Raw genomic sequence first — 27,715 nt, forward strand, 5'->3', positions numbered from 1 at the left:
TTGTTCAATAGTTTCCACATATTTTCCACATGTTTTTTCTTCTAAAACAACCTGCTTCAAGTTCACTGTAACACATAGATATTGATTCAACAAAATAAAGAAGAGATTGAAAAAGAATTTTTAAACTTAGAAAAAATAAGAATTCATCTAAATGTCTTTCTAGGTCCTCTTTCCATAGGTCTCCCCCGGGCCTCTGCCCCCTAGTCACACCTGTCCTCTTTCAGTTCTTCCAATCCACTTTGCTCCCTTACCTCTAGGCCTTTCATCCCACTAATGTCCATTTTTAAATTCTTATTTCTTTCCTTTGGCTAAATCTTACCTTTCTTTATATAATAAAAATGAATAATTATACTAAATTTTTAATAGTCCTGGGGAGATAAAAGGGCTGTTTTCTTCTTCAGTATATTCTATATTTTCCCAATTTTTCATAATAAAAACATTTACTTTTGTGACTTAAAAACACATTTCATTTTAAAAACAAATGAACTATATGGCCTGACCTGTGGTGGCGCATGGGTAAAGCATCGACCTAGAACACTGAGATCACCAGTTCGAAACCCTGAGCTTGCCTGGCCAAGACACATATGGGAGTTGATGCTTCTTCTACACCTCTCCCCTTTTCTCTCTTCTCTCTCTCTCTCTCTCTCTTCCTTCTCTAATATAAATTTTAAAAATAAAAATAAATAAGTAAATGAACAACAATGAGTTTTCATCTTAAAAATATAAATATTTTCTATTATAATGTATTTTATCACTATTATCTACTATCTCCAATTTTTTCCTAAAAATAATAGTTTTGCCTGATCTCTGTAATATATGTACTATGTTTGAATAAATGAAGGTTTTTCTCATCCCTTTCATTTGCATGACCACTGTAATATACATATCTCATTAAATGTCTTTCTTAGTCATTCTATTTGTCACAGCTCAGAGGGAACATCTGGACATAACCAGGTTTTAGATGTGCTGATCTTATTTACTACACTGGCTTGATAAAGTGCATTCTAGATAGCATGGGGGACAATTCACCTTTGGATATTTCCATTCTATCAAATGAAATGAGATAACAATACTGTGATAAATACAAATCTTTTTTACCCCTATTGTTCTTATGTAATTTCCTTGCTGCAACATCCATTCTTCAACCTCTTTTCTTAAGACACAGCATCTTTCAGTGAAGACTTTTTTTCCACGTAATTAACAGAACAAGCAGTGCCATCTATTTTGGTCAGCCAGATGCTTCACTACATAATAGGGACTAGGCATTTCGTCCCACTGGTAATGTCAATAGGTAAAAAATTAAAGCACGCTAATATGTAAACATTATTTCAACTTAATGCTCTTATTTATTTCAGGACTTTGAGTACTGTAAACATCTGTTAGACCATCATAGTTCATGTTCTTACAAATGTATTCTCAGTGGGCAGTTGACAAAGGATCACTGTTCTCCAAGTTATAATTTTCTAGCATTTTGGATTAATGTTAGTCTAATAAGCTTCTTATAATAATGATAAAAATCACAAACTATATATAGGTCTTTAATTTCTTTTTCCCAATGATATCCAGAAGAACCTCAAAGTCAGAGGCAACGGGCACTAAGATAAGGAGCTGGCTGTGGGACACCTCTTTGGAGTTCTCCTTCCTACAGAATTTGCTCACAGGATACAATCAGCATGATCAGCTTTCTAAATTAAGTAGAGAATCAAAAGAGAAGACAGTTACAAATTAGATGTGTTAGTGTGATAGAGAAAATCAAAGTGAACTTTTTACCACTCAGAGGTCTGCAAAGGACACAAAGAAAAAAGAAGAGAGAAAGGTCACTGTGGATTAACTGAAACACACAGAAGTCTTGTCTCCAGGAAAAGCTCCTCTCTTAGACCTTGAGAGTGTTCCTAGTTTTCCCATCTGCTTCTGCTCATCCACCTTGAAGGGAATCCTATCTTTCTGCATGATCCTGACTATGCATATAACATTGTAATCAACCCCCTCCATCTTTCAAAGGAAAAGATATTTGAAGAAAATCAATAGTATAAAGAAGAAGGGGAAAAACTAGAAAAAGATAAAGGGACCAGAGTTAATACCAGAAGTGAAATAGAACTTTAAAAACTACCTAACTAGCATCTTCAGAACAATACACAAAGAACATTGTATCCATCCATTCAATAAGAGAACACTGATATAAAAAAAGGAGAAATCAGAGAGTAAAAGATTGGCTATTACAAACACATTGCCAAAAGGGAAAAGTCGACATATTGGGTTGAATAGTATCACCCCAAAATTGATGTCAACCTAAAGCTTCAGAATATGACCTTATTTTCAACTAGTGTCTTTGCAGAGATAACAGCTAAATTAAGATGTAGTTATACTAGATTATTATGGACTATATAACTAGTGGTGGGATTCGGCCAGTTTACACCAGTGCAGCAGAACCAATACCTAATTTTTTTGTTGAATTAAGTGAACCAGTTGTTAAAATGACACTTGTAATCAGGGTTCTCTGTAAGATGGGCGCCTGGGCAGCTGCCCAATGTGGAAATCACAAATTTACATTCCTTACTTTTTTTTAATGTTCATCTGTGCAACAGCATATTCTAAGCACCCATACTAATGTCCATTCCGTCCATAGGTGAAAAAAATTGCAAGTGAGGATGTCAAACAAGAAGCAATATAAAAATATCTTAAATAACAGTTTTATTGTTTTTTGTCAGGTATTATTTAATATTTATTCATTAATATTTTTAAACTCATAACATAATCTAGTTTTTTGTACCTCTTTTATTGTTCTTATTTAAGTATTAAATGCATGAAATAATAAACCACCTTTCGGTATATCTTTTTTTATACTTAAAACGGTCATCAAGGCAGAGAACCAGTTGTTAAATTATTTGAATTCCACCACTAGCTATAATCCAACCCCTGGTGTCTTTGTGAGAAAAGGAAATTGAGACACAAACACACACAGTGAAGACTGGTATATGAAATCAGAGAGAGAAATGGGGTGATGCATCTATAAGCCAAGTAATACCAAGGATTGCCAACAACCACCAGAAGCCAGGGGACAGCCATGAAGCAGATTCTCTCTCAGAACCCCGAGAAGAAACCTAACCTGCTGACACCTAGATATGAGACTTCCAGCCTCGAGGACTGTAAGACAGTCAGTTTCTGTTGTTCCAAAACATCCAGTGTATGGCAGTTTGCTATAGCAGCTCTGGGAAACTAATATAGTCAGTTAAGTGCTACAACACTGTGCCTACCAAGTGCTATGAAAACTAAAAGAAGAAAACTACCGCTTTTGAGAAAACATAAAAGGTGTCAAGTAAGACTTGATAGTTATATACAATATTGAAAGATGATTGACTCAACCTGTTAAATCCAGCAAGAGAGGTGTGTTCCTGGCTGTGACAACAGTGTATGCAAATGTACAATTATGTGAACACGTCATTCATATTCAGGAATGGCAAAACACATGGTCTGACTTCAGCAGTACTTTTACTAGTGGATTTATGAGAAGTATTAATAGGAATATAAGTGGGGGACAGATTTTGAGGACTTAGCCTGAGGAAAGTAACTTAATATGTAAAAGCAAAGGAAAGAGATAAAGATTTCAAGGAAGACAATGACATGGTACATTTTTGCCTTGGATCTAAAGTCACAATTTTCTTTCCAGTTTGACTCCAGTGATGCTTGTTTTCATTTTTTATTTCCTTCTTCACTACTTTGCTCTTTCCTAGACTTTTATCTAAAGGAAATATATATTTATTTAAAGCAATTTTCTAAGGAGTGTTTAGAGCCATAGAATCTTGTTAATATTTTTTAATCTACAGTCAATTTAAAATTCTAATTTTGGAGTCTACATGAGCTATGCTACATTGAATAGTTAATTCCATTTCACAGAAATTATACAAAATTTAATATTATTTTCTTGGGTTTTAAAACTGAACAATAATGCAAAAATGGACATTTCTTGGAGAGAAGACTTCTTATTCCTCACCACCATTTTATGGCAGTAAGTTAACAAAAAATTTAAGGGGCATACTTTGCATCTAATTTCACAATCATAAAATCAATGAAATTGCTTTCATAAGCCAGCAATCAGTACTGAAATATAAAAAAAATCAGAAATCATAATACAAAATATTATAGTACTAAATCCCATGAAAAAATAATTACTAATAAACCAGATTATCAAATTATTCAACCACTGAATCTTGAATTAGAAAAAGAAAGATTTTCCTGTCCCATTCTGCAAACACAAACGAGAGGAACATTCTTGACTTCTCTTTCTGCTTCATTCACTTTAATCAATCAATAATTCCACTTTAACTATGTAACTATGTCCATTTTATTTTATTCCTCTGGTAACCATCTTAATTCAGATAACCAGAATCTCTTCCGTGTGAAAATTAATAAAAGGGAAACTTCACTAAAATGGAGAAGTAAGGCCAAAGGGGAAAGCTCTCTCACTCTATATCAATCACAGGAGAAACTGTCAATTACACCATGAGAGAAGTCAGCCCTCAACAGGAAAGAAACATCAATTATAAGTCCCAATGGGAAAAGATATACATTGCATATTCCACAAAAAATCAAGTACACCAGCCAATTCAGCCAATGAGAAGCCATCATCTCCCTGCACTCTCATTTTTCTCTCCTTTTACTCCATAAAATTACCTTCCTCTCCTTTTTTTGTTGAACTTACCCATGGCTTTTGCTAGAGCTTGCTTGTCCTGAATTGCAATTCTTTGCTGTCCTGAGCAAACCCATTTTTTGCTGCTAAAATGACTGGTTTTTATTTTTAAGGTCAATACATGCTAAACTGTAGCCCTCCTGACAAACTTGTACCCATTCTTCCTAGTCCAATCTCTTTTTTTGGTCAAAAAAGAAAAAGAATCAGAATGATATTCCTAATTACAGATCTGCATGGCATTGTTCTGTGTAAAATCCTTCAGAAGCTTCCCATGGCCACCAGAAAAAACCTTTCAATTCAATCTTAGTGTCTGTCTCCACAGCATGGCTCCTCATCTCCATCCCTTACCCTGTGTTGCAGTTGTACTGAACTATTCGCAGTATCTGGCGCAAGCCATGCCTTCTTTCCATTTAGGACTTTGTTTAAGCTCTTTCCTAAGTCTCAAAATCCTGGCTATTTTTTCTTCATCTCCTGGTACCAGCAATGACATATTTCTCCCAGGAAGTTTTTTTCCAAAGAAAAAACGAGGAAAGACGAGGTTAACCTCCAAAGCACCCTGCTCTTACTTCTACTGGAGATCTTATGACCTTACACTATTATTTCCCTTTTATTCTTTCTATTCTTGTCTTCCTGGAGGCCACAAACTTCTTAAAGGCAGGAATGATGCCTTGACCTTGCCACTTGCAAAATGCCTGGTATATAACACACACATATTAGACATTGTTCTAATTAAGCACTATTTACTAATGAGGGATAGAATTAATTTTATCAATTTCCTGACAGTTATCCAGTATTCACATGAAAAAATCTCAGGGACAGACCACTTATTTTTTTCATGAACCCTCTAAATGCCAGAAAGCTTCCTGAAGGTAGCCTATTACAACTGCACCATCCTCCAAAATGACTAATGCTTGCCTGAAAGGATGATGATGATGATGATGTTGGTGATGATATTGTTGATGGTGATACAAGTGACATTATCAAAGTAGGCACTATGCTGGATTCTTCACATGAACATGCTCAGTCCACCCTCATAACAATGCTTTGAATCAGATACTGTTAATACCTCTTTAGTTCAGATGAAAAGAAGGAGGTTTAGAGAAGCAACTTGGTGAAAGCTATACAGCAGGCAAGTGGTGGAATCAGAATTAAAACTCGGCCCACTGAGTCCAGCCTTGAACATTACTCCGCTTCCACCACAATTCCAACTGTCAAGCAGTCAGCCAGTCTTTAACTCTTTTATCCTAAAACTACTTGTAGTTAAAAAAATAATAATCAATAAATTTACAAATAACAACTTAGTTAACTTCGTTTTAAACTTTTCCAAGTTCATCTGTCCAGGGAACTCTTTTAAGAGTCAATGCCTATTCACATCCTCAAGAATTACAGATCTACAAAATGCACTTTGGGAAATAACGGTACAAACATGGTTATTCTCCTAATTTGTTGTTAAATAGTATTTGCTTTTGGAGAAGCCACATTGCAATACTAGCATGTCCTGGGCCAGTAGCCAACTACACCCCCAAAGATGTTCACCCGACCTGAATCCTAATCAAATGCTACTGAATTAGAATCTCTGATGTGAGACCTGGGCATTGAAATTTTCAGCCCTCATCTTATGCTATTCGTAGGCACATCTAAGTTTCAGTACCAGTATTGTCTCTATATGCCAAGTTGCAGTTTCAATCCCAGGTCAGGACACACACAAGAATCTACCAGTGAATGCATAAATAGATGGAACAATAAATCAAGGTCTGCCTGTCTGTCTCTCTCCATTTCCCTTCCTGTCTCTCTCTCTCTCAAATCAATAAATTCTAAAATTAAAAAAAAGGACCACTGTTTTTGAACAAACTGAAATAATAGTGTTCAGCTCTGCTCTGGACTGAGCATTTTACATCCCACTGGGAAATCTCATTTATAAACCCAGAGGTTCTTTCGGTTTCAATCATTCTTACTCCTCAAGTTTGTTCTCCTACCTTTTGGTCCTTCTAGTACTCCCTATTACATGGCAAGGTATTCTCTGTCAATCCTCCATGTTTGCACACTACTCGATTGACCTTCCCCTTGATTGTGGGAAAAGACGTAATTAATTTTTGGAAGTTAACTAAAATATCATCTCCTCCGGATAAGGGAGTAAGTTCCTCCCTAGTCTGTCTTGCCACATTACACCAATATCTCTATTATAGTGTTTAATGCATTCTGTTATAACTATGGATGTACATTTTTTTTGTATTCCAACAGAATGCAAGCGTCTTGATGTTAAATGCCAAATTTTAACCCTTCTTGCCTTCTCAATACTAATATAGTCTTGGCCAATAGTTGAAGCTCAGTAACTATTAGTTGAAGGATTCAAAAGCCACCTGACTGGTGGTGGCACAATGCATAGAGCATCAACCTTGGACACTGAGGTCCCAGGTTTGAAATGCCAAGGTCCCTGGCTTGAGCACAAGGTGGGCAACTTGAGGGCAACATCACCAGCTGAGTGCGGGGTAATGGCCTTGATCACAAAGTTTGCTGGCTTGAGACCAAGGTTGCTGGCTTGAGCTAAGGGTCACTGGCTCACCTTGAGCCCTTCACTAAAGACACATATGAGAAGTAATCAATGAACAACTACAGTGACACATCTATGAGTTGATGCTTCTCATCTCTCTCCTACTCTCTCCCTTCCTGTCTGTCTGTCTGCCTCTCTCTCAAAAAAAAAAAAAATTATGCTAAGCAAAATAAGCCAGGCAGAGAAAGAAAAATATCATATGACTTCATTCATATGAGGAATCCAATGAACAGTGTGAACTGAAGAACGGAAGCAAGGCAGAGAAGGGGTCAGAGTCCAGAGGGAAAGTGGGCAGAGGGAAAGGGATGAGAGGAGGGGATTAAAGAAAGGAAAGACATTAGTGAAAGTATATAAACATAACACAGAGATAGAGGGCAGGATAGTAAATCATGAAGGGAAGGGGGAAGGAGGTAGGAGAGGGGGCCAAGGGGGCATCAAGGAGAACAAGAGGAGGAGGAAGGGAGATATATTCGGGGTACACTTATAACTATGTAAACACAACAAATTAAAATCTATTAAAAAAGAAAATATATATATATAAAATGAAAGCATTTAAAAGCTTCTATCTTTGATACTTTTTATTTTCCAACTTATTTAGCTAGAAAATAAATACACAAATGCTTGTTGACAACAAGTATCAACCAATCAATGCAAGCCGTGGTGGAAAAAACAGTTTGCTGATAAACCTAGCACTGAAGCACAAAGTCAAGTATTCTGACAACACTCACTTACTTCTAGAAAAAAAACGTTACCAAGAAGCCACCTAAGACAAGAAATCAGAGGTGAATTAAATCAATGATTCATACATCAATAGAAAAATGTATGTATTTTAAAAACAATCATTAAATTTAAAAAAACTAAAGAGCTGATAGCATGCACAATTAAAAATTGAGAAACTGACTCACAGGAAAAAATGAAACAATTAAATAACCCTATTTTTACACTAAGATTAATCAATTTTGAATGTCACTGAAGCCTATTGGTGCAGTAAAATGTTTGATTTCATTAATTTGCTTGAATTCTGTATTTCTAACATTGTATTCTAAATACCAAAGCACAGTCAACACCATTAAGAACCTATGAATTAAACATAAGCTCACAAATGTTTTTATCTATCATGATGCAAATATAATAATTGTTCAACTTGATGCACCCACTAATCATTTTATATGACTGAAGGAAGTTCATTCAGGCCTGATAGGTAATAAATTTCCAATAGCTTTAAAAAAAAGCTACCTGCTACTTTAGATTCTGTTTGTACATAAAAGTGCCAGCTAAGGCTCTACTCTGTCCATTTCTTACTCAATTTAAATAAAAGACAAGTTTCATTAAGAATATTTTAATAATTTCCATAATACCTTCTCAAGAGAAAAACAGGACAATTTAAATAATAAATCAAACTGTAATAACTATAATTGTTCTACTTCTCTAAATATCAATTTTATTCATTTTATCCAAATTATTATGTCAAAACAGTGAGGATGCTTATTTTGGCTTATTACTTTGCTATTGTTTTCACTTGAACTATTCTACAATATTCACTTTTAGCAAAGAGCATTTTATCCTAAATCAATAACCATAAGTATACTAAAATAAGCAACCTCGATCTGAATTTCTGTTGTTCAATTTGCAAACACAGACACAAATTTTATATAAGTTCTGAACAATGTCCAGCACTTTCATCACACCCAATCTAACAAATTACTCAACAAATAACTTTATATTATTCCAAATAGATTTTGTGTAAAAAATTTATAATCATGTATAAATTCACTTAATTTTATTTTTAAAATCTTTTGCATTTTATCATTTAGTGAACAACTTAAAATTATGGGCAAAGTAGCAATAAGAGAAAATCTGTGGTTAATAGGTGACATAATATTATCTCTGGCACTTTCTCGGTAGAGACAACTCAAAAGAAAGCACCTTCCATATAAGACTAAATCAGAGTAAATCAGAGAACACCTACCAAGAATGACAATCTCCAACTTTGCTCCAATTTTTTTTTTTTTTTGTATTTTCTGAAGCTGGAAACGGGGAGGCAGTCAGACAGACTCCTGCATGCACCCGACAGGGATTCACCAGGCATGCTCACGGGGGGGGGGGGGGGGGCGGGGGGGGGATGCTCTGCCCATCTGGGGCATTGCTCTGTTGCGACCAGAGCCAGTCTAGCGCCTGAGGCAGAGGCCATGGAGCCATCCCCAGCGCCCCTGCCATCTTTGCTCCAATGGAGCCTTGGCTGCGGGAGGGAAGAGAGAGACAGAGAGGAAGGAGAGGGGGAGGGGTGGAGAAGCAGATGGGCGCTTCTCCTGGGTGCCCTGGCCGGGAATCGAATCCGGGACTCCTGCACGCCAGGCCAATGCTCTACCACTGAGCAAACCGGCCAGGGTCCTTTGCTCCAATTTTTAAAGATGTCAACAATGTTGTCAGATACAGAAAGAATGGCAAAGCTCTAAGATTTGACAGCAAACCTATCAGGGTCTTTAAAGAGAAAATAAAGACACCATTGGATTGTCAGCATAGGATTTTTCTTAATACATGGAATACAGAGGTAATGTCAGATTACACAGATGTCCTTATCATTATTAACTTTCAGATGATCAGTAAGTGACTGTAGCCATTATAAAGTATTTTTCTCTGATATAACCAGCAACACTTTGGCCCAAGTTGTTCTGTTTGATTCCTACAAAATGCATTCTCTCAAACACCCCTAAAATTATAATGTTGTTTTATATTGCATCACAATACAGTAAACACAAACTATGGTTAACCATCCATTAAACAGAAGTTCAAGGAAAAGTTTTTCTGCCCTGCATTTACTGACCTCACAACAATATCCAATCTCATTTGCAGATCTTAACAACAGTTCCAAACATCTTTCACTCCTCTAATTCACCAGTTATCCCTATGTGAACCCACTGTTATCAGTTAATTGCATGTGAGAAGAAAATCCTCTATAAAATGCATTAACCATCACCAGTAAGTTGAAACAAGGCTGCACTAAAAAATTACAAAAAGCCTGACCAGCGCTGGCACAATGGGTAGAGCATCAACCTGGGACACTAAGGTCCAGGGTTGGAAACCCTGCGGTGGCTAACTTGATTGCAGGCTCACCGGCTTGAGTGCAAGGGGTCACCTGCTCAACTGGAGCTCCCGCCTCCCCAATCAAGGCACATATAAGATGCAATCAATGAGCAACTACGAGGTGATGATCCCCATCTCTCTCCCTTCCTATTTCTCTGTCTGTCTGTTTGCCTCTTTCTCTCTCACAAAAAATAAAATAAAATGAAATTCTAAAGACAATAAATCAATCAAGAGTTGAAAAACATATTGCAAAAGACATACACACACATATACACACACAAAGGGATAAAGGAGAATATATATGTTGTTTATTAACTATCTAAATCTCTTCTGAAGCCTATTATACATGGCTTAGTTTGGTTGCTAAGGCTTCTGTAGATTTTTCTGATGAAGGTTGTGAGTCAAAGGAAAAAAATAGTAAGTGCATATAGCTGGGTTAGTTTTGAGGCTGTAAAAACTGAGCAGAACTGTAAGATGTAGAACTGGCAGAGCAGGCAGCAATGGAAAGCTGCATCTGAAAGGGAATACAAGTGAATACCTGAAACAGTGACAATTCAGTGACAATACCTGCTGACACTGAACAATAGGATATTGAAGAAGGCAGACTATTCCTAACATGCTCACTGCTTCCCAAGAGCTACAATTTTGGCATCTAATATTAAACACAATCCAGACTGGGCCATCAAGATTGAATGAACAGAGCATCAAAAGTCAGATCTAAACTCTAGCCCTGCCGCTGTCCCTAACTAGCTATAGGTATGAGCAAGGCAGCTGCCTTATCTGTGAATTGAGGCAATGTACCAGATGATGCTCAGTTTCCTTCTAACTCTAAATCTCATGAACACCAGAAGTCTGTCGTATCTGTCAGTCACCAACCCTATCCAAAGAGTATATATTTTGGATATATGTAATACACATGCATGTACACACACACACACACACTAATGTTATCATCAACACTTTAACCCATATTCACATGTATCTTCCATTTTTTATTTATATAAAAAATTCTATAAACATATTCCCTGAGTATGTAACTATGTTATTACTGTGAATATATCTTCTTTTATGTAAATATCTATATCTTGAAATAGAAAAACTATTTTCTCAAAAGAGAAATATGGAGCACTACATAATACATATATATATTTAGCTTAAAATATTATTCATTAGTGAGTATATTAAAACATAAACTTATGAACTGTACTAGACAGCATTATATTCTGTATGCTTACTCTGTTTGATAGACTAGATTATAAAAGAGATAGAACTGAGTAATTTGACACTATTTTGTAAACCCTTAAGGTTTACAGGTATGTGGTAAACCTTCAGGTGAATAAGATTTTCCCTTCTGTATAAGATACAGAAAGGGGAATGGATGGTGCCTTTGACAAGATACTTTTCCAATGGAAATAAAACTGAGATTATCTAATCAGTTATCCTTGTGGGTGGATGGATTTACACCTGCCCTGAAGCTTAGATTTAGCAAATGACAGAGTCAATCATCTTTTTGGGTTTTATGATGGAGCCACAACAAAAGATTTCTTGAGATCAAATATGTGGTTGAGAGAAAGCTGTTTTCAATGGAAACAGGAAGCTAGGAGCTAACCTGTTTCTATGGTAACTAGAGCAGCAGCTAGCCAACAGCTTCAGGGGGAAAGGGGCAGAAAGTTACAAAAGCAAAAACCAAACAAAATTGATGCTGGTTTACCTTATCGTTGTGATTTTCCTTGTAGTACATTCAAAATCAGTACAGACAAGTTTGTGCTGTCCCTACACCACCAGCCCCAGGGAAGTTTAGTAATTAGTACCCCTGTTTTTTCTCTAAACCTCAAAATGTTAGAGTTGAAAAGAAGTATGGCTACTCTCTAGTCCAATGTGTCATCCCCATTTATTTTTTTTTATTTTTTATTTTTTTAGAATAAGGCAAAGGTGATCAAGACTCAGGAAGGTGAGGTGAATTCTACAAAGTCACACAGCCAGCGGTGAAATCAGGGTAAAGGCATCGGTCTCATATAACCCATCTTTCCAATGCTGTTTCCACACTCTCTATTCCTCATTTCTTCACCTCTCGGAACTCATATTTTAGTTGCTTTCTATAAAAATATTGACTACACAGTCTTAAAATTAATTACCACCTTTCAACATATAAGAGAAATAAAAAGCAGTACTTTCGTGTTATAAAAAAAACTTTTTTGACTAATCTTCTAAAAGAAAAGCCCCTCATACTTCAAGCAGAACTAAATTAAGTTTATGTAATATATTGATGGTTATTGTTTAGACAATGTTGCCACTATATATTCCCTCCAGAGATCTGTGTTTATATTTTATTAGTCCTTTAGAGCCCTATACTATTTCACTTAGACATATTTTTAAAGATTGCCATAATAAAAAGGATATATGACTGAGAAGTTGAAAAGAAATGCTTAAAAACTGCATTCACTTTATTTGTAGTAGTAAAAATAAATGGTAATGATATACATTTTCAAATGGGAAAGGTTGGCCTGCATTTTTATATTAGCCCACACATTTTCTTGTTTTCATTTGCTTTGAAATATGCTTCCTGGCAGAGATGAAAAATTTCCTTGACTCTTATTTAGTTTTGTCAGCTCAAATCTATGCGCTCTTAGAAAGATATTACAAAAAAAAAAAAATCATACCTAATCTGTCCAACTACATTCCCCTTTGGCATGCCTAATGTCCAACCTAATGCTCAGATCATCTAGTTTGTGATCAAATATACCACTGAGAATACAATTGTCTTGAAGTTACTAAGTTTTTTTAATGATGTATTTGTATGGCCAGTATCTGCAGCCACCATCACAGCCGCCTGGCCAACATAGGTTCACAATTGATTCGGACAGATGGTAAGGAATTAACAGACCCAAAAACTGGTGGTCCATTTTCTTTTAATCCTAGCTTGCACCTGGCGGGCAATAAATACGCACAGTGGGAAACACTTCCCTTTCCATTCAGGACTCCCAAAGCCACTGACTCATCCGAGTTTTCCTAGAATCAAAGGCTTTCACCTCACCAGCCTTATTCAACTCTGTTCCCCATCTCCTTCTCCTGCGCAAATTGGCTTTTCCTTCAACATTCCGCCATTTTGACTGCCTCCTCCACGTGGCTACTCTGCCCTGCTTCGCCATGGGCTCTTCCTCTCTACAAGAACATGATCACTCTCCCCCAAATGGTCTCCTAGCTCCTCTTTTTTTTTTCTTTTTTGTATTTTTCTGAAGTTGGAAACGGGGAGGCAGACAGACTCCTGCATGCGCCCGACCAGGATCCACCCGGCATGCCCAACAGGGGGCAATGCTCTATCCATCTGGGGCGTCGCTCTGTTGCAACCAGAGCCATTCTAGCGCCTGAGGCAGAGGCCATGGAGCCATCCTCAGCGTCCGGGCCAACTTTGTTCCAATGGAGCCTTGGCTGCAGGAGGGGAAGAGAGAGACAGAGAGGAAGGAGAGGGGGAGGGGTGGAGAAGCAGATGGGTGCTTCTCCTGTGTGCTCTGGCCGAGAATCGAACCCGGGACTCTTGCACCCCAGGCCGACACTCTACCACTGAGCCAACCGGCCAGGGCCTCCTGGCTCCTCTTTTTAAAACCTTTAGGTGCGAAAGCCCTCCCCCAACACACATTAGTATAAACAAGCCCCTTCCCAAGCATGAAGGGCAATTAGCTGTATCACATGAGAGCATCACCATGTGAAAGCAACGTCCATTTTTATCAGAGTGAGAAAAATATAATTTATCTGCCCAACGGTACTGAATTAGGTACTCTCTGCTTCTATCCAACACTGAGAATATCAGCATATATTCTGAGAATATAAACATGTGAACTTTAAAATAGTGGCCAGCCATGGCCAGATAGATCAGCTGGTTAGAGCATCGTCCCAAAGCACAGAGGTTGCTGGTTCAATTACCAATCAGGGAATATACAGGAAGAGATTGATGTTCCTGTCTCTTTCTCTCTCTTCCTCCCTCTCAAAAATCAATAAAATAAACATTAAATAACAATAATAATAATAATAATAATAATAATATAAATAAAATAGTGGCCTGGAATAGGTCGAAGATGTTTATATGGCAAATGCAAATTCACCAGACTGTTATAGCAGATTCCAGGGTGTTGAAGGTTGGAGTTGTATTGTTCTATGGTTGGCCATGACATTTAATTAAAATAAAAGGGATGAAGACACTTGACCATACCCCTAAAATTACAGTTGTTTGGTAGAAGTACAGCCTTCACCATCTTCTCCAATAACATGACAAAGAAGAGCCTATAATTAACTTTCAAAGCAGAACATCAAGATTAAAACAGCCTATATTTTCATAGTAAAATAAAGACTAACAATACCTTAACAACATCATTTCTAAATGGAATACTTTCCTGTATATGTCAGGCAATATTTTTATGTGAACATTTTTTTTCACTTTAGAGGAGAAGATAAACAGATTCCTGCATGCAACCCACTGGGATCCACCTTACAATCCCTGTCTGAGGCCAATGCTTGAATCAACCAAGCTATCCTCAGAGCTCAGGCTGACACTTGGACCAACCCCTACCGGGCCACTGGCTGAGAGAGGGGAAGAGGGAGTGAAGGAGGAGAGAGGAGGAAGAGAAGCAGATGGTCGTTTCTAAAGTGTGCCCTGACCAGGGATCAAACCCCAGACATCTGCATGCCGAGCTGACAATCTATCCACTGAGCGAACCGGCCAGGGCCATAAACTTTTTTTGAGGAAAATTTTTTAATTTCGCTAGAATTTTGTTTAATGTTTTCTTGTGGCATTTTTTAAGTTTAATAGACAATGTATTTGGAAAATGTTTTATAATAAATTTAGTGCTGAGTTTATCGAGAGCAAAGGACTACATCTTCTCCATGCATTCCCAGTACCTTGCAGAGTTTCTGACCTAGAGTGACTGCATATTCAATACTCATTGAATAAATGTGTTCCAAAAATTTTAATAATTGACAATATTTTATGAGCAAGATATATTTGGCCATTAATTCTTTTAACTGGGGCAATGTTTACAAAATAAGAAATAATATTTTCATTTTTAATCTTAATTTTTTTACTCCATTGTACTTACTTTATTATATTTTTAATTAAATGTTATATATATTTAAAACTATCAAATAGTTATTTAAGTAATTTCCCTCCTTTATTTGTGGAATTTAAGAAAGAGGGAAAGAATAGCCTATAAAAAGTAAATTAAATATGTGCAATTCTAAATCCAATTCCAGATATTAAAATTTAATTTCAGTAATTTTAACGACTAAACTTGTGAAAATAAAACATTTTAAATGCTAATAAAGTGAATATTTTCATGATTAAAAAATAATGGATTACTATCACAATAAATGTATAATTCAGGATGATCTGCATATAACAGTATACTAGAAAAGGTCTAGAAAACTTGCGTGAAATAATCTAGACACACACCAAAAAAAAAATCTTAAATGTGATTCCATGGAAGTTTTTCACTTGTTTTTTATTTCTAAAATGTCTTTTGAAAATAAAATAATGGTCTCTCAGATAATCAAAGTTCATATTGCCAAGGAAATAACCACATTCTAAAACACAACTTAATCCAATCAGCTTCCACATCCTCCAAAAATCAGAAAATAAGAGGAAGAAGGAGAAACTTATAACTGTTCTCAGTTCTTTAATATTGAAAACAAATTATTTAAAGTATTTTGATTCTAGTATTTTGCATCTATAATGTCTTTTAAAATTCTTTAACAAACTTATAAGTTCTATCAAAGAATTTCTTCCTGGTACCTGTCCACTTACCAATGATACAATGTTTTCAGAAGGCAGCATATACAAGCTGTTTCCTTCTAAAACTTAGATATTGTATTAAAAATACACAATGCATAACATTTTCACAAATATTACCATGCATCCTTCCTTTTTTTTTTTTTTTTAAATTTTTTTTTTAATTTTTTTTTATTTATTTATTCATTTTAGAGAGGAGTGTCAGAGAGAGAGAGAGAGAGAGAAGGGGGGGAGGAGCTGGAAGCATCAACTCCCATATGTGCCTTGACCAGGCAAGCCCAGGGTTTTGAACCGGCGACCTCAGCATTTCCAGGTCGACACTTTATCCACTGCACCACCACAGGTCAGGCCCATCCTTCCTTTTTATTATTTGTTAATATCACTCAATGCCGTCAACAGAATAATATCTCCTTTTCTTTTCTGATCTCATTTTTCCACAATGCTTTCCATGGTAACTAATTTTGAATTTTTATAAATTTCTATTTTTGAATACTATTCTTAAGGATAAAAATTTTTAATATAAAATATAAACTTATTTACCAAACTGACTTGAGCAATTTAGAACTCTCAAATATGTATTTATATCATAAATTAAAAGCAACAGAGATGGGAAAAGCCAATCCCCAAAAATAAAAAGACAAAAATAGAATGCTGTAAAATTTAATTAATTATCCAGTTCCCATAACTATTGTTTCAGTGTGTCAGTTAAGATGACAAAAGTTAGAAATAAAACACATCTGTTATATAACTAAGCCAATCTCTTCAATATTGGAAATGATTTAAAAAATAATAAAACAGGTGTGACAAATTGAAAAAGGAATTAACAGTTAAATTGTTCATCTCAAATATATCAATAAAAAATGAACTATATAAAAAAGGTGTTCTTAACTATTAAATATTTAACTTCTATTAAAAATGAGACTTGTAGCAGTAAGAACACAGATCAGGCAAACCACCTAATAACTGATATATGTCTCCTAGACCCATGTCCATGAAAAATACAATATCATCCAGTAATTTTCTAATGTAATTCTATTTATCAACCTAGTCAGATAACATAAGATCAGGCCATCATCTGACTAAAAATGTTTATATAATAATACTAGCTCACATTTAAATTAAATAGGGGGTGACTTCTGATTACTCTTTTTTTAGGAAACTCTAGTAATTTAAAATGTTATTTTCCTAAACACAAGTCTACAAATGTTAGCCAACAACACAGTACCTATCAACTAGTGAATAAAAATAGGAATTCAAACAGAACTCATTTTAAAAAGTTCATTTCAATCCCATATTTTACTCTAACGTTGGGTGGTACAGGGTAAAATTTCTATCAGCCAAAGTTTAGGAATACTTACATAAAAAAAGTCACAGATGACCTTTCAAAGTTAGAAAGCTGGTGAATACTTTATGCTGCATTAACTCAAGAGCAACAGGATCTGCAGAGATTTCACAAACCAATCAGTTATAATCAGTGGTTGTGGTAGAAAGGGCCTGGGGAGGATGTCATGAGACTTGCGGATAATTTTGGTTCTGCCATTAACTTGCTGTGTGACCTTGGCCACCACTTAGCATCTGCAGTCTTCATTTTCATCATTTACAAAATAAAGGGTCTTCACAAAGTGATCTCAGAAATTTTCCACATCTATTTTTCTCAGCTGATTCTGCTTCTAATGGCTCTTTTGGTCTTATGTTAATTTGTAATCTATCCGGGCACTTTCCTCACCTAAAATGGATACAGGCCAAATGCTTGAAAATAGTTTTTTAAAAAACCGTACTAAGATTTCATTATAATATTACTAAGTTAATCATCCACCCTTTGATAAATAATTAATTGAATCAATTTCCACAGCAATAATAAAAATTGAGCACGTTCTCATTAAAGTTTTTGTTATGCAATCTGTACTACAATAAAACATATATGGTCATGAGGGAAAAAGAAAATATTCTGTACTTTATATAGCACATGATTTGAGGAAAAAAATCACATGATACATTTGAAAACAAATTCAAATTATCTTTTTAGCAACCAAGTAGAGAGTGCAGTGTGACACTCAGCTGGAATTAAAAAAAAGAAAAAAAAACACACAGATGTAACAGTTATGAGTCAATGATCTAATTTAAATAAATATGTACTTGTTTGTTTCTGAATACCAACTTTTGTTGATTTTTTTTAATTCAATGAGAGAAGGGTAGGCAGAGACAGACTTCTACATGTGCCTGCCCCACCAGAATCCACCCAGCAAGGCCACTAGGGGGCAATGCTTTGCTCATCTAGGGCGTTGATCCCTTGCTCAGTAATGGAGCTCTTCTTAGCACCTGAGATGGAGGACATGGAGCCATCCTCAGCACCGGGGCCAACTCACTCACCAAAGAATGAGAGGGGAAGAGAGAAAAAGAAAGAAGTAAGAAGGGGAGAGGTGCAGAAGCAGATGGACACTTGTGTGCCCTGACTGGGAATCATATCCGTGATATCCACACACTGGGCAGACGCTCTACCACTGAGCCAGCTAGCCAGGGCTAACTTTTGTTAAATTTATAGAATGTTCTTGCCCTGGCCGGTTGGCTCAGCGGTAGAGCGTCGGCCTGGCGTGCGAGGGACCCGGGTTCGATTCCAGGCCAGGGCACATAGGAGAAGCGTCCATTTGCTTCTCCACCCCCCCCCCTTCCTCTCTGTCTCTCACTTCCCCTCCCGCAGCCAAGGCTCCATTGGAGTAAAGATGGCCCGGGCCCTGGGGATGGCTCCTTGGCCTCTGCCCCAGGCACTAGAGTGGCTCTGGTCGCGACAGAGCAACGCCCTGGAGGGGCAGAACATCGCCCCCTGGTGGGCAGAGCGTCTCCCCTGGTGGGCGTGCCAGGTGGATACCCGTCGGGCGCATGCGGGAGTCTGTCTGACTGTCTCTCCCCGTTTCCAGCTTCAGAAAAATACAAAAAAAAAAAAATTTATAGAATGTTCTTAAAAGGAAGATTTCAGGGCTGAAGTTATGAATTCTGTATTCAAATATGAAAATGTGGACCTACTAGAATTTATATATGTATTTAAATTCCAGGTCCAATAGAGTAACAATGTTTTAAATTCTTTTTCATATTCTATTTCACACTGAAAGCAAAACATATCTTTAAACTTCTAAAGTATCAAAAGCCCACCTTCTGACAAGTTGGTAGAGAGACAGCTGCACAATAGTTCAGAAACAAAGACTTCTGACATGCAAAGACAACAGTGAGAATGGAATTAAAGTGAAGCTGGGAGAATTCCCATTCTGCCTAGGGGGTATCTTTTCTGGGTGTCAGAAGCAAACCAGACACATGCAGTTGCAAAGACTTAACAAAATACAGTACTCTGTTCTCACATATAATTAAAATCCATGCACACAGTATATAATTTTTGGTTATATTTATTTCTTTTGTTTCCTTTAAACTAGAGAAATCATTATTGGTTACTTTTATAGTCCCTTCACGGGATTTTGAAGAATTAACTGGAAATGTTAAGAACCATATTTAAGCTGTCACTCAAGCTAGAAACTGAAAAGAGAAATTGAGGATGGGATCACAATATAAAGAATAAAACAAAGTTGCTACAATCTAAATTACCCAGATTTAGAAAAATCAAATGGAACTTGGATCATCAAAGAGACTAATTCACATTCAATCTGTAAAAAAAACACATACATATAGCGGAAGGGGAGAGACACCAGCCTCCAAAATTCAGTGTGCAGGTGGGCTCTGTGACCCACTCACTGGGAGAGCAATCCCAGCATTCTTCTCCCTTGGCAAGAGATGGGCCCAAACAGGATGCAAGAGTTTCTCTTCACAAAATGAACCTCCAGGGACGTCCTGCCCCATACCAGCCACATACATAGATTCCATTTCCCTTTCCTCTGTCATCAAATTAGATCCCTAATTGGAGTCACTGTTCTGAGTGAGTCAGATGTCAAGGAGTGTTGGGCCTCACTGGAAATGTCAAAGCTGATGACCAGAGGCTCAAAGAGTTAATGAAAAAGTTGGAACGAAAGAGTCAAGAAAAAACAAACTACAAAAAGAAACCTCGAGATGAACTCTGACACCGATTTTAAGACAAAGTTCCAGACGGACTTGCACAGAGAAGTCGACTATGCTCTTTAGGTCCCATCTGTTCGTTTAAATCTCAGTTTGCCATTGAGGAAGAGAGGAAGGGGATGAAAAGGCACTGGGGCATGGGGGCCAGGGCGGTGAGGTTACCTTTCAACCAGATGGGCCCCTAACCCCCTAACCTCATCGTTAGGAAACCCTGTTCCCTTCTACACTGCTCCACCCCACCCCCCCATCCCGGAGGCCCTGGGTGGGAATGAACAGCAAGTTGGGGAAGGAGTTGGGAGAAGCTGGAGCAGGAGGGAAGGGGGGGATTCTGGCCTTACCCTGGCTGCTCTGGACGAGTAGGGGTCCTCGAAGAGAGCCCACAGCCGGGGCTGCAGCCTCCTCCAGCGGCCAGACGGGCCGTCGGGTCCCCCCAGGCCCGCGGCGTCCTCGATGCCCAGCCTCTTGGTCGCCGGGTCCTCGTCGTCGCCGGGGTCGCCGCCGAGCAGGTCGGGCGTCTCGAAGATGTCGAGGGCCTCCTCGGCGTCGCGGTGCTGCCGGTAGGTCATCCAGCAGCAGGGCTCCACGTCCGTCTCGTCGATGCCCCAGAAGGCCAGCTCCTCCTCGAAGAGCGGCCCGCACACGTCGGCGGGGCAGTGCAGCTTGCCCGTGCGGTAGTAGTTGAGCACGGAGGCGAAGACGCCCGGGTGCCGGTCGAAGAAGAACTCGCGGCCGCCCCCGGGGTGCTCGCCGCCCCCGCCGCCGCGGGAGCCGCAGTGGCCGGCGAAGCAGCCGCCGGGCCCCGGGGACGGCGGGGGCGCTCGCGGCGACGGCGGCGGGGGCGCGGGAGGCGGCGGCCGCGGCTGGTCGCCCGCCGCCGTCGGGCCGTCGCCCCGGGGCTCGGAGGCGGCGAGGAGGGCCAGGCGCGTCCCCGGCAGGGTCCTCAGGGTGCTGCGGTAGGTTTCGTGCCGGGTGCCCCCGACGTTGAGGATCACCCTCTCGTCGTGCTCGATCTTGCCCATCTCTGTGGCTCAGACATGACTGCGGGGAGGCGAACACGGCGCCGGGTTAGAGACCCGGGCCGTGGGGACGCACCTGACCCCGCCCTCCACGCCCTGCCCGGGTCCCAGGAGGCGGGGTCGGTAGAGAAGCGAGAGGCGAACGACCTCCCCGGGGCATCAGCGCCCCGTCTGGTTCCGCCTCGAGCCTCACACCTTTCCCAAGTTTCCAGAGAACCGAGGAGGGGGCCGTCCGTCTCCCTCGACCTCCCACGACGCCCTTTCCTCCGCTCACATCTTTCCCCTCCCCCCCGCCCCCCAGTGCTCTCTCTAGTCTGACCTGCCCGCAGCCCCGGCCCCCCGACCCCTGCCCTGGGCCCCCCTCCTCCTCCTCCCCCTCTCTGTTCTTTCCCGCCCAGGCCCCTGTTTCCCCCCATCCCCCCGCCTGAAGACAGCGTCCTGAGGCGGGGAGTTCTCTCTGCTGAGGCAACTTGGCGGCCTTGGCTGAGAGCCCCCGGCTTTGGCCGAGGGACCCCCTGGCACGCGTGCCCTCCGCCAACCCCGGCTGCCGCCCGCGCCCTGGAGCGCAGGGGGCGCCCTCCGAGCGGCCAGGGCTCGGCTCCCCTCCCCTCCCTCACCGACCAGGCGAAGACTGAACGCACAAGTCAGAACAACAAAAACGAAAATATCTCTGATGTTGCCTTTCATCCAGGAGACCTGTGACCAATTTCCTGATTAATTTCCTTTTCACCTTATTGTTCTCCTAATATTATTATTACTTGGAAAAGGAAAAGACTAACTAGGATCCATTTTTGAGAATAGTAGCGATCGATGAATCCCACCCCACCCCTCGTTCCCAAGAAAAACAACCGTCCCGGGAATGGGGGTGGGGGCTGCTCTCTGGGGGGCGAGGCCTGGGGGGGGGGAAGGCGCCCGAGGCACCCCCCCTGCTGGAGTCCCGGCTCACGGGGTCCCCGTTTCCAGCCTCCCGGCCGCCTCTCCCCGAGGCTTCACCTCCTCCTTCCCGTTGCGGAGCGGCAGGGGGCTGCCCGCCCGCGGGTCAGCGTGCCCTTCCCGGCAAGTCACCCCCTTCACCTCCCGCCCCAGGTACCTTAACGACACCGAGATCAAAGTGGTTCCGCTGCGGTTTCCGCGTGGACAAGCTTCTCCGGCAGCAGGACCGAGTCCCGGCACCCAGCCCGGCCGCCCTTCTCCAACCAGAAACTACTTGTTGGCGTTTTGCGGGCTCAGGCGGCTGGGCCGCCGGTCTGGGCGGCGGGGTCGCGGAGACAGCCCCCCCAGCCTCTAGCCGCGACCCCCGCCTTCCTTCTGCGAGCGGCGGGCTCGCCCCGCGCCGGCCGCGGCGCCCAGAGTCACGATCGCGCGGGGCTGGGCGAACCGCGGAGCTCGGGCGGGTCCAGCGGCCAGATCGGCCGGCCTCGGCTGAAGCGGAGCCAGTGGGCGAGCACAGGAGAGTTCACCCTCTTGAAGGTGAAGTCGCCCAGCTCCAATTTCGACCTGCTGATTTTGTTTCTCCCCCGAAAGCCGCTGCTGGAACTGGCCCTTCCGCTCCACTAGCTACAAACCGCTGCCGCCAGAGCAGAGCTCAGGGAAGGGTGGGTGGGTGGGTGGGTGAGTAGGTGGGTCTGGGAAAGCTTTGTTGTACCAACCAGTTTCGTCTATTTTCCTTTAGTGAGGCTATAGTCCCACCCTCTCTGGAGCTTCTGCCCACTGTCTCTACACCCCGCTCTCCACACCCTTTTTCTTCCCGCTTCCCCACCCCTCCCAACAAGTGAGTAAGAATCTAAAACCAATTGCTTTGTTTTCTTAATGACAGCTGATTCAAGAGAGAGGTCTACTTACAGGTGACAAGTGAATCTTGTTTCTTGTGTCTTATTCATGGCTCTAGCTTGATCTTTTCAATCAAATGTAAGTCCCCAGACACCACATCATGGTTATATAAAACAAAACAAGTTTTAAAAGTTTATTACAGCCCTGGCCGGTTGGCTCAGCGGTAGAGCGTCGGCCTAGCGTGCGGAGAACCTGGGTTCGATTCCCGGCCAGGGCACACAGGAGAAGCGCCCATTTGCTTCTCCACCCCTCCGCCTCGCCTTCCTCTCTGTCTCTCTCTTCCCCTCCCGCAGCCAAGGCTCCATTGGAGCAAGGATGGCCCGGGCGCTGGGGATGGCTCTCTGGCCTCTGCCCTAGGTGCTAGAGTGTCTCTGGTCGCAACATGGCGACGCCCAGGATGGGCAGAGCATCGCCCCCTGGTGGGCAGAGCGTCGCCCCTGGTGGGCGTGCCGGGTGGATCCCGGTCGGGCGCATGCGAGAGTCTGTCTGACTGTCTCTCCCTGTTTCCAGCTTCAGAAAAATGAAAAAAAAAAAAAAAAAAAAAGTTTATTACAGAAACACAATGCTCTATCTAGCAAGTAAAAATCCAGGTTTCTTGTTAGAAGTAAAAAAGACAAACTACATATATACAAGTACCAACGCAATTGAATAATTAGTCATTTCTCCCTTTGTTAAATTTTTATTGTGCCTTGTATTAGTTTGCTTGGGCTGCCATAACAAAATATCACAGTCTGCATTATTTGAAGCAGAAATATGTTATTTCACCATTCTGGAGGTTAAAGTTTTGAAAATAAGGTGTTGTCAGGGTCAGTTCCTTCTGAGGGCAGTGAGAAATGGGTCTCTTGTAGGCCTCTCTCCTTGCCTTGTACAAGGCCATCTTCTCCCTTTGTGTCTTCACATCTGTATCTCTTTATGCAAACCATCTCTGGGTCCAAGTTTCCCCGTTACATAAAAACACTAGACATAATGTTAAGGATCCACCTGAATGACTTCATTTTACCTTTATCACCACTGTAAAGACCCGCTATCTCCAAATAAGGTCACATTCCAAGGTGCTGGAGGTTGGGACTTAACCTCTCTTTCCAGGGGTGCCATGGAAGGCTGGTAGACCATGCAAATGTTATGAGAAATCACCACCCAAAAGAGTACGTGTCTATATGTCTGTTGTGTATATTTCTAGGAAAGGAGGGAGGGAGGAATGGAGGGAGGTGAGATCTGGAGCCACAGATAGGTTTTGATTAATATTGAAGTCCACAGAGTAGGTGAAACATCAGGTTGTGTGTAGGGGGGAAATTATTTGAAGAACAGTTATTTATATTGACACTATTATCTGAAAAGAGCAAGAGTTATGAGTCCTACAAAGTTTTGGCAATATAGAGCGCTGTAAGATGGGCAGTTAATGATAAACTATTCAGTAAAGAACACACGCAACTGTTACAAGAGTAAATGATTAAAGAAGGTGAAGAACTAAAAGTTCTTTAAAAAGTCATTGATATCTAGAAACTAATGCAAGAAAATATTATATATATATACATTGATTTTTTAAAAATTACTAAAAAGATGATGTAAATGTGTAGTAATAACCTAAGGAACAGCTTTGTGGGAATATAAATTTCCTTTCCCAACACATACAAAATAGTGTAAAGCTTAAATACTGAGGGAATGATTCTAGTTTTTCAACATTATCAATCACTGAGGAACTTCTCAAATAACAGGAAGAGTTCATTTCAATTGCCAGAAAATCCACAAAGAAAAATTATATTTAAATTCTACCATGTTTATTTCCATCAATAAACATTGATTCAACATTGAAAAGATATTCTAATATGTATCTTCATATTGTCTAGATGTTCCCTTTTATAACTTAATGTAATTTCAGTGGCGAGAAAAAAGGCATATGGTTTGCTTTAAAATAAACTAGCAATAGTAAATGTAGTAACAGAAGCATTCATAATAATAGATAACATTTGCATAGATATTAATATGGGCAAAATGCTTTACATAAACTTAAACTTAAATGGAGGAAATATTCACATTAAAATACAAGACTTCTAGAAAGATAACTCATACATATGGCAAGAACCAATATTGAAAACTTTCAGTTTGAGAATATTAAATTTGTATTATAAGGGCTCTGTTAGAGATACCAAAAAGGGGAGTAAGGGTGACATGCAAAGGATTCATGGGGGGCAGGAAAGAGAAAGAGATGTAATGAATCCATGTGAGTCTATGCTTTGTATAAGCTATCTAGAAATAAAGGCCCTGGCCGGTTCACTCAGTGGTAGAGCATCAGCCAGCATGTGGATGTAACGAGTTCAATTTTCGGTCAGGGCACACAGGAGAAGCTCCCATCTGCTTCTCTACTCCTCCCCTTCTCATTTCTCTCTCTCTTTCTTCTCCTCCTGCAGCCATGGCTTGATTGGAGTGAGTTGGCCCAGAGCATTTAGGCCGGCTCTATGACCTCACCTCAGGTGCTAAGAAGAGCTCATTTGCTAAGCATTGGAACAAAGCCCCAGATGGGCAGAGCATCTACCCCTATTGAGCTTGCCAGGTGGATACTGGTCTGGGCACATGCAGGAGTCTGTCTCTGCCTCCCCTTCACTCACTGAATTAAAAAAAAGAAAAGAAAGAAAGAAAGAGGCCTTGGCCAGTTAGCTCAGTGGTAGATGGAGCAGCAGCCGTGCATGTGGAAGTCCAGGGTTCGATTCCTGGCCAGGGCACACAGGAGAAACACCCATTTACTTCCTCACCCTTCCTCCTCTCCTTCCTCTCTATCTATCTCTTCCCCTCCTGCAGCCAAGGATCCTTTGGAGCAAAGTTGGTCAGGGCACTGAGGATGGCTCCGTGACCTCCGCCTCAGGCGCTAGAATGGCCCAGTTGCAATAATGTAACACCCTAGATGGGCAGAGAATCGCCCCCTAGCGGACTTGCTTTGTGGATCCTGGTTGGGTGCATGTGGGAATCTGTCTCTCTGCCTCCCCGCCTCTCACCTCAGAAAAATAAAATAAAAAAAAAGAAAGATATAATCACATTGACAAGGGGATCATCTTTTAGAAGAAGTCAGAGGTCGCTGGCTTGAGTGCGGGCTTATCTGATTTGAGCAAGGCTCACCAGCTTGAGCCCAAGGTTGCTGGCTCGAGCAAGGGGTCACTCGGTCTGCTGTAGCCACAAAGTCAAGGCACATATGAGAAAGCAATCAATGAACGACTAAGAAGCTGCAATGAAGAATTGATGCTTCTCATCTCTCTCCCTTCCTACCTGTCTGACCTTGTGTGTCCCTCTCTCTGTCTCTCTGTCTCTGCCAGAAAAAAAAAGGGAGAAATAAAAGGATGCATTTCACTGGAGACTTAATAAAGCAATGAATGAAATAATCTTTGTACTTTTCTTTTGGTTAATATAACAGGAGAAGATTCTAAGACAAATATTCAGGCTTCAGTATATCATATAAGACAGGAGAGAACAGAAAACCCTCCAACTAACTCCACTCATCCTGCTGTAAAAAACAAAAGTGAAAAGACAACAAATCTTTGAAAAATGATAATGGAAAGCTGAGAAGGAGAAACAGACAGTTGGGGTTTCCTTTGTTGGTCTGTTTGGAGCAAGGATTTAAAAGGCCATATAGACATTACCTCTTGAAGAGAAGTAACTGAAATGCTGCTTTTCTTATATCCTTGAGTCATAAACCTCACACTACATCACCATCAGAAATGTAGCTTGATCTCATGAGGCCATACTGTGAAGGTCAGAATGATATACTTGTAAGTTTAACATTTGAACAAATGAACTCTTTTAAAGTCCAGTATAAGGATTTTAAAAATAGTTTTCGTCTTCAAAAAGCAAACTACTATTTATAGACAAAAGTCTCTTGTGGAAGATTGAAAAATGGCCACAATTTTCCATCCCTCCCTGTAGGTATGACCCTTTATTATGTGATTTTGCATCTTCTCCCATCAAGTCTGTTTCTTCAGCGCTTGAATCTGCACTGGCTGGATGATTTGCTTTGGCCAATAGAACGAAAGGAAGTGATGTTGTACCAGTTCAAAGCCTCAGCTTTAAAAGATCCTGCAGGTCTATGCTCTCTCTTTCTGGGAATGCTGCTCTGGTGCTGAGAACAAGGTTTTGTCTGGCTTGCTTGGTGATGAGATATTCACACACTCTCTCTCTCTCTTTCTTTCTCTCTCTCTCTCTTTCTCTCTCTCTCTCTCACACACACACACACACACCTTTTTGGTACAAAAGGAAATAACATTAGTCAACAGGTCAGAGGACACAATAGAACAAGGACTTTAAAAAAGAAATGAGGCCCTGGTCGGTTGGCTCAGCGGTAGAGCGTCCGCCTGGCATGCGGGGGACCCGGTTTCGATTCCCGGCCAGGGCACATAGGAGAAGCGCCTATTTGCTTCTCCCCCCCCCTCCTTCTTCTCTGTCTCTCCCCCTCCCGCAGCCAAGGCTCCATTGGAGCAAGGATGGCCCGGGCGCTGGGGATGGCTCCTTGGCCTCTGCCCCAGGCACTAGAGTGGCTCTGGTCGCAGCAGAGCAAAGCCCCGGAGGGGCAGAGCATCGCCCCCTGGTGGGCAGATCCTCGCCCCTGGTGGGCGTGCCGGGTGGATCCCGTTCGGGCGCATGCAGGAGTCTGTCTGACTGTCTCTCCCCGTTTCCAGCTTCAGAAAAATACAAAAAAAAAAAAAAAAGAACGGACACACACAAAAAAG

At 40.8% G+C, this 27,715-nt stretch overlaps 1 protein-coding gene across 8 annotated transcripts in view; it reads right to left on the minus strand.

Annotated features, from left to right (window-relative positions):
* KCNC2 (potassium voltage-gated channel subfamily C member 2) overlaps positions 1 to 22,388 on the minus strand; it is a 222,181-nt gene extending 199,793 nt beyond the window's left edge. For all 8 annotated transcript variants that reach the window (XM_066257802.1, XM_066257800.1, XM_066257804.1 and 5 more), the window contains exons 1-2: positions 22,264 to 22,388; positions 20,496 to 21,195 (exon numbers count right to left, since the gene is read on the minus strand). In XM_066257802.1, coding sequence (XP_066113899.1) covers positions 20,496 to 21,176 — 681 coding nt within the window. In that variant the 5' untranslated portion in view covers positions 21,177 to 21,195; positions 22,264 to 22,388. The remainder of the gene's footprint in view (positions 1 to 20,495; positions 21,196 to 22,263) is intronic.
* Positions 22,389 to 27,715: the final 5,327 nt, after the last annotated feature.

The sequence above is a fragment of the Saccopteryx bilineata genome, chromosome 2 (genome assembly GCF_036850765.1).
Source record: "Saccopteryx bilineata isolate mSacBil1 chromosome 2, mSacBil1_pri_phased_curated, whole genome shotgun sequence".
Lineage (NCBI taxonomy): Eukaryota > Metazoa > Chordata > Mammalia > Chiroptera > Emballonuridae > Saccopteryx > Saccopteryx bilineata.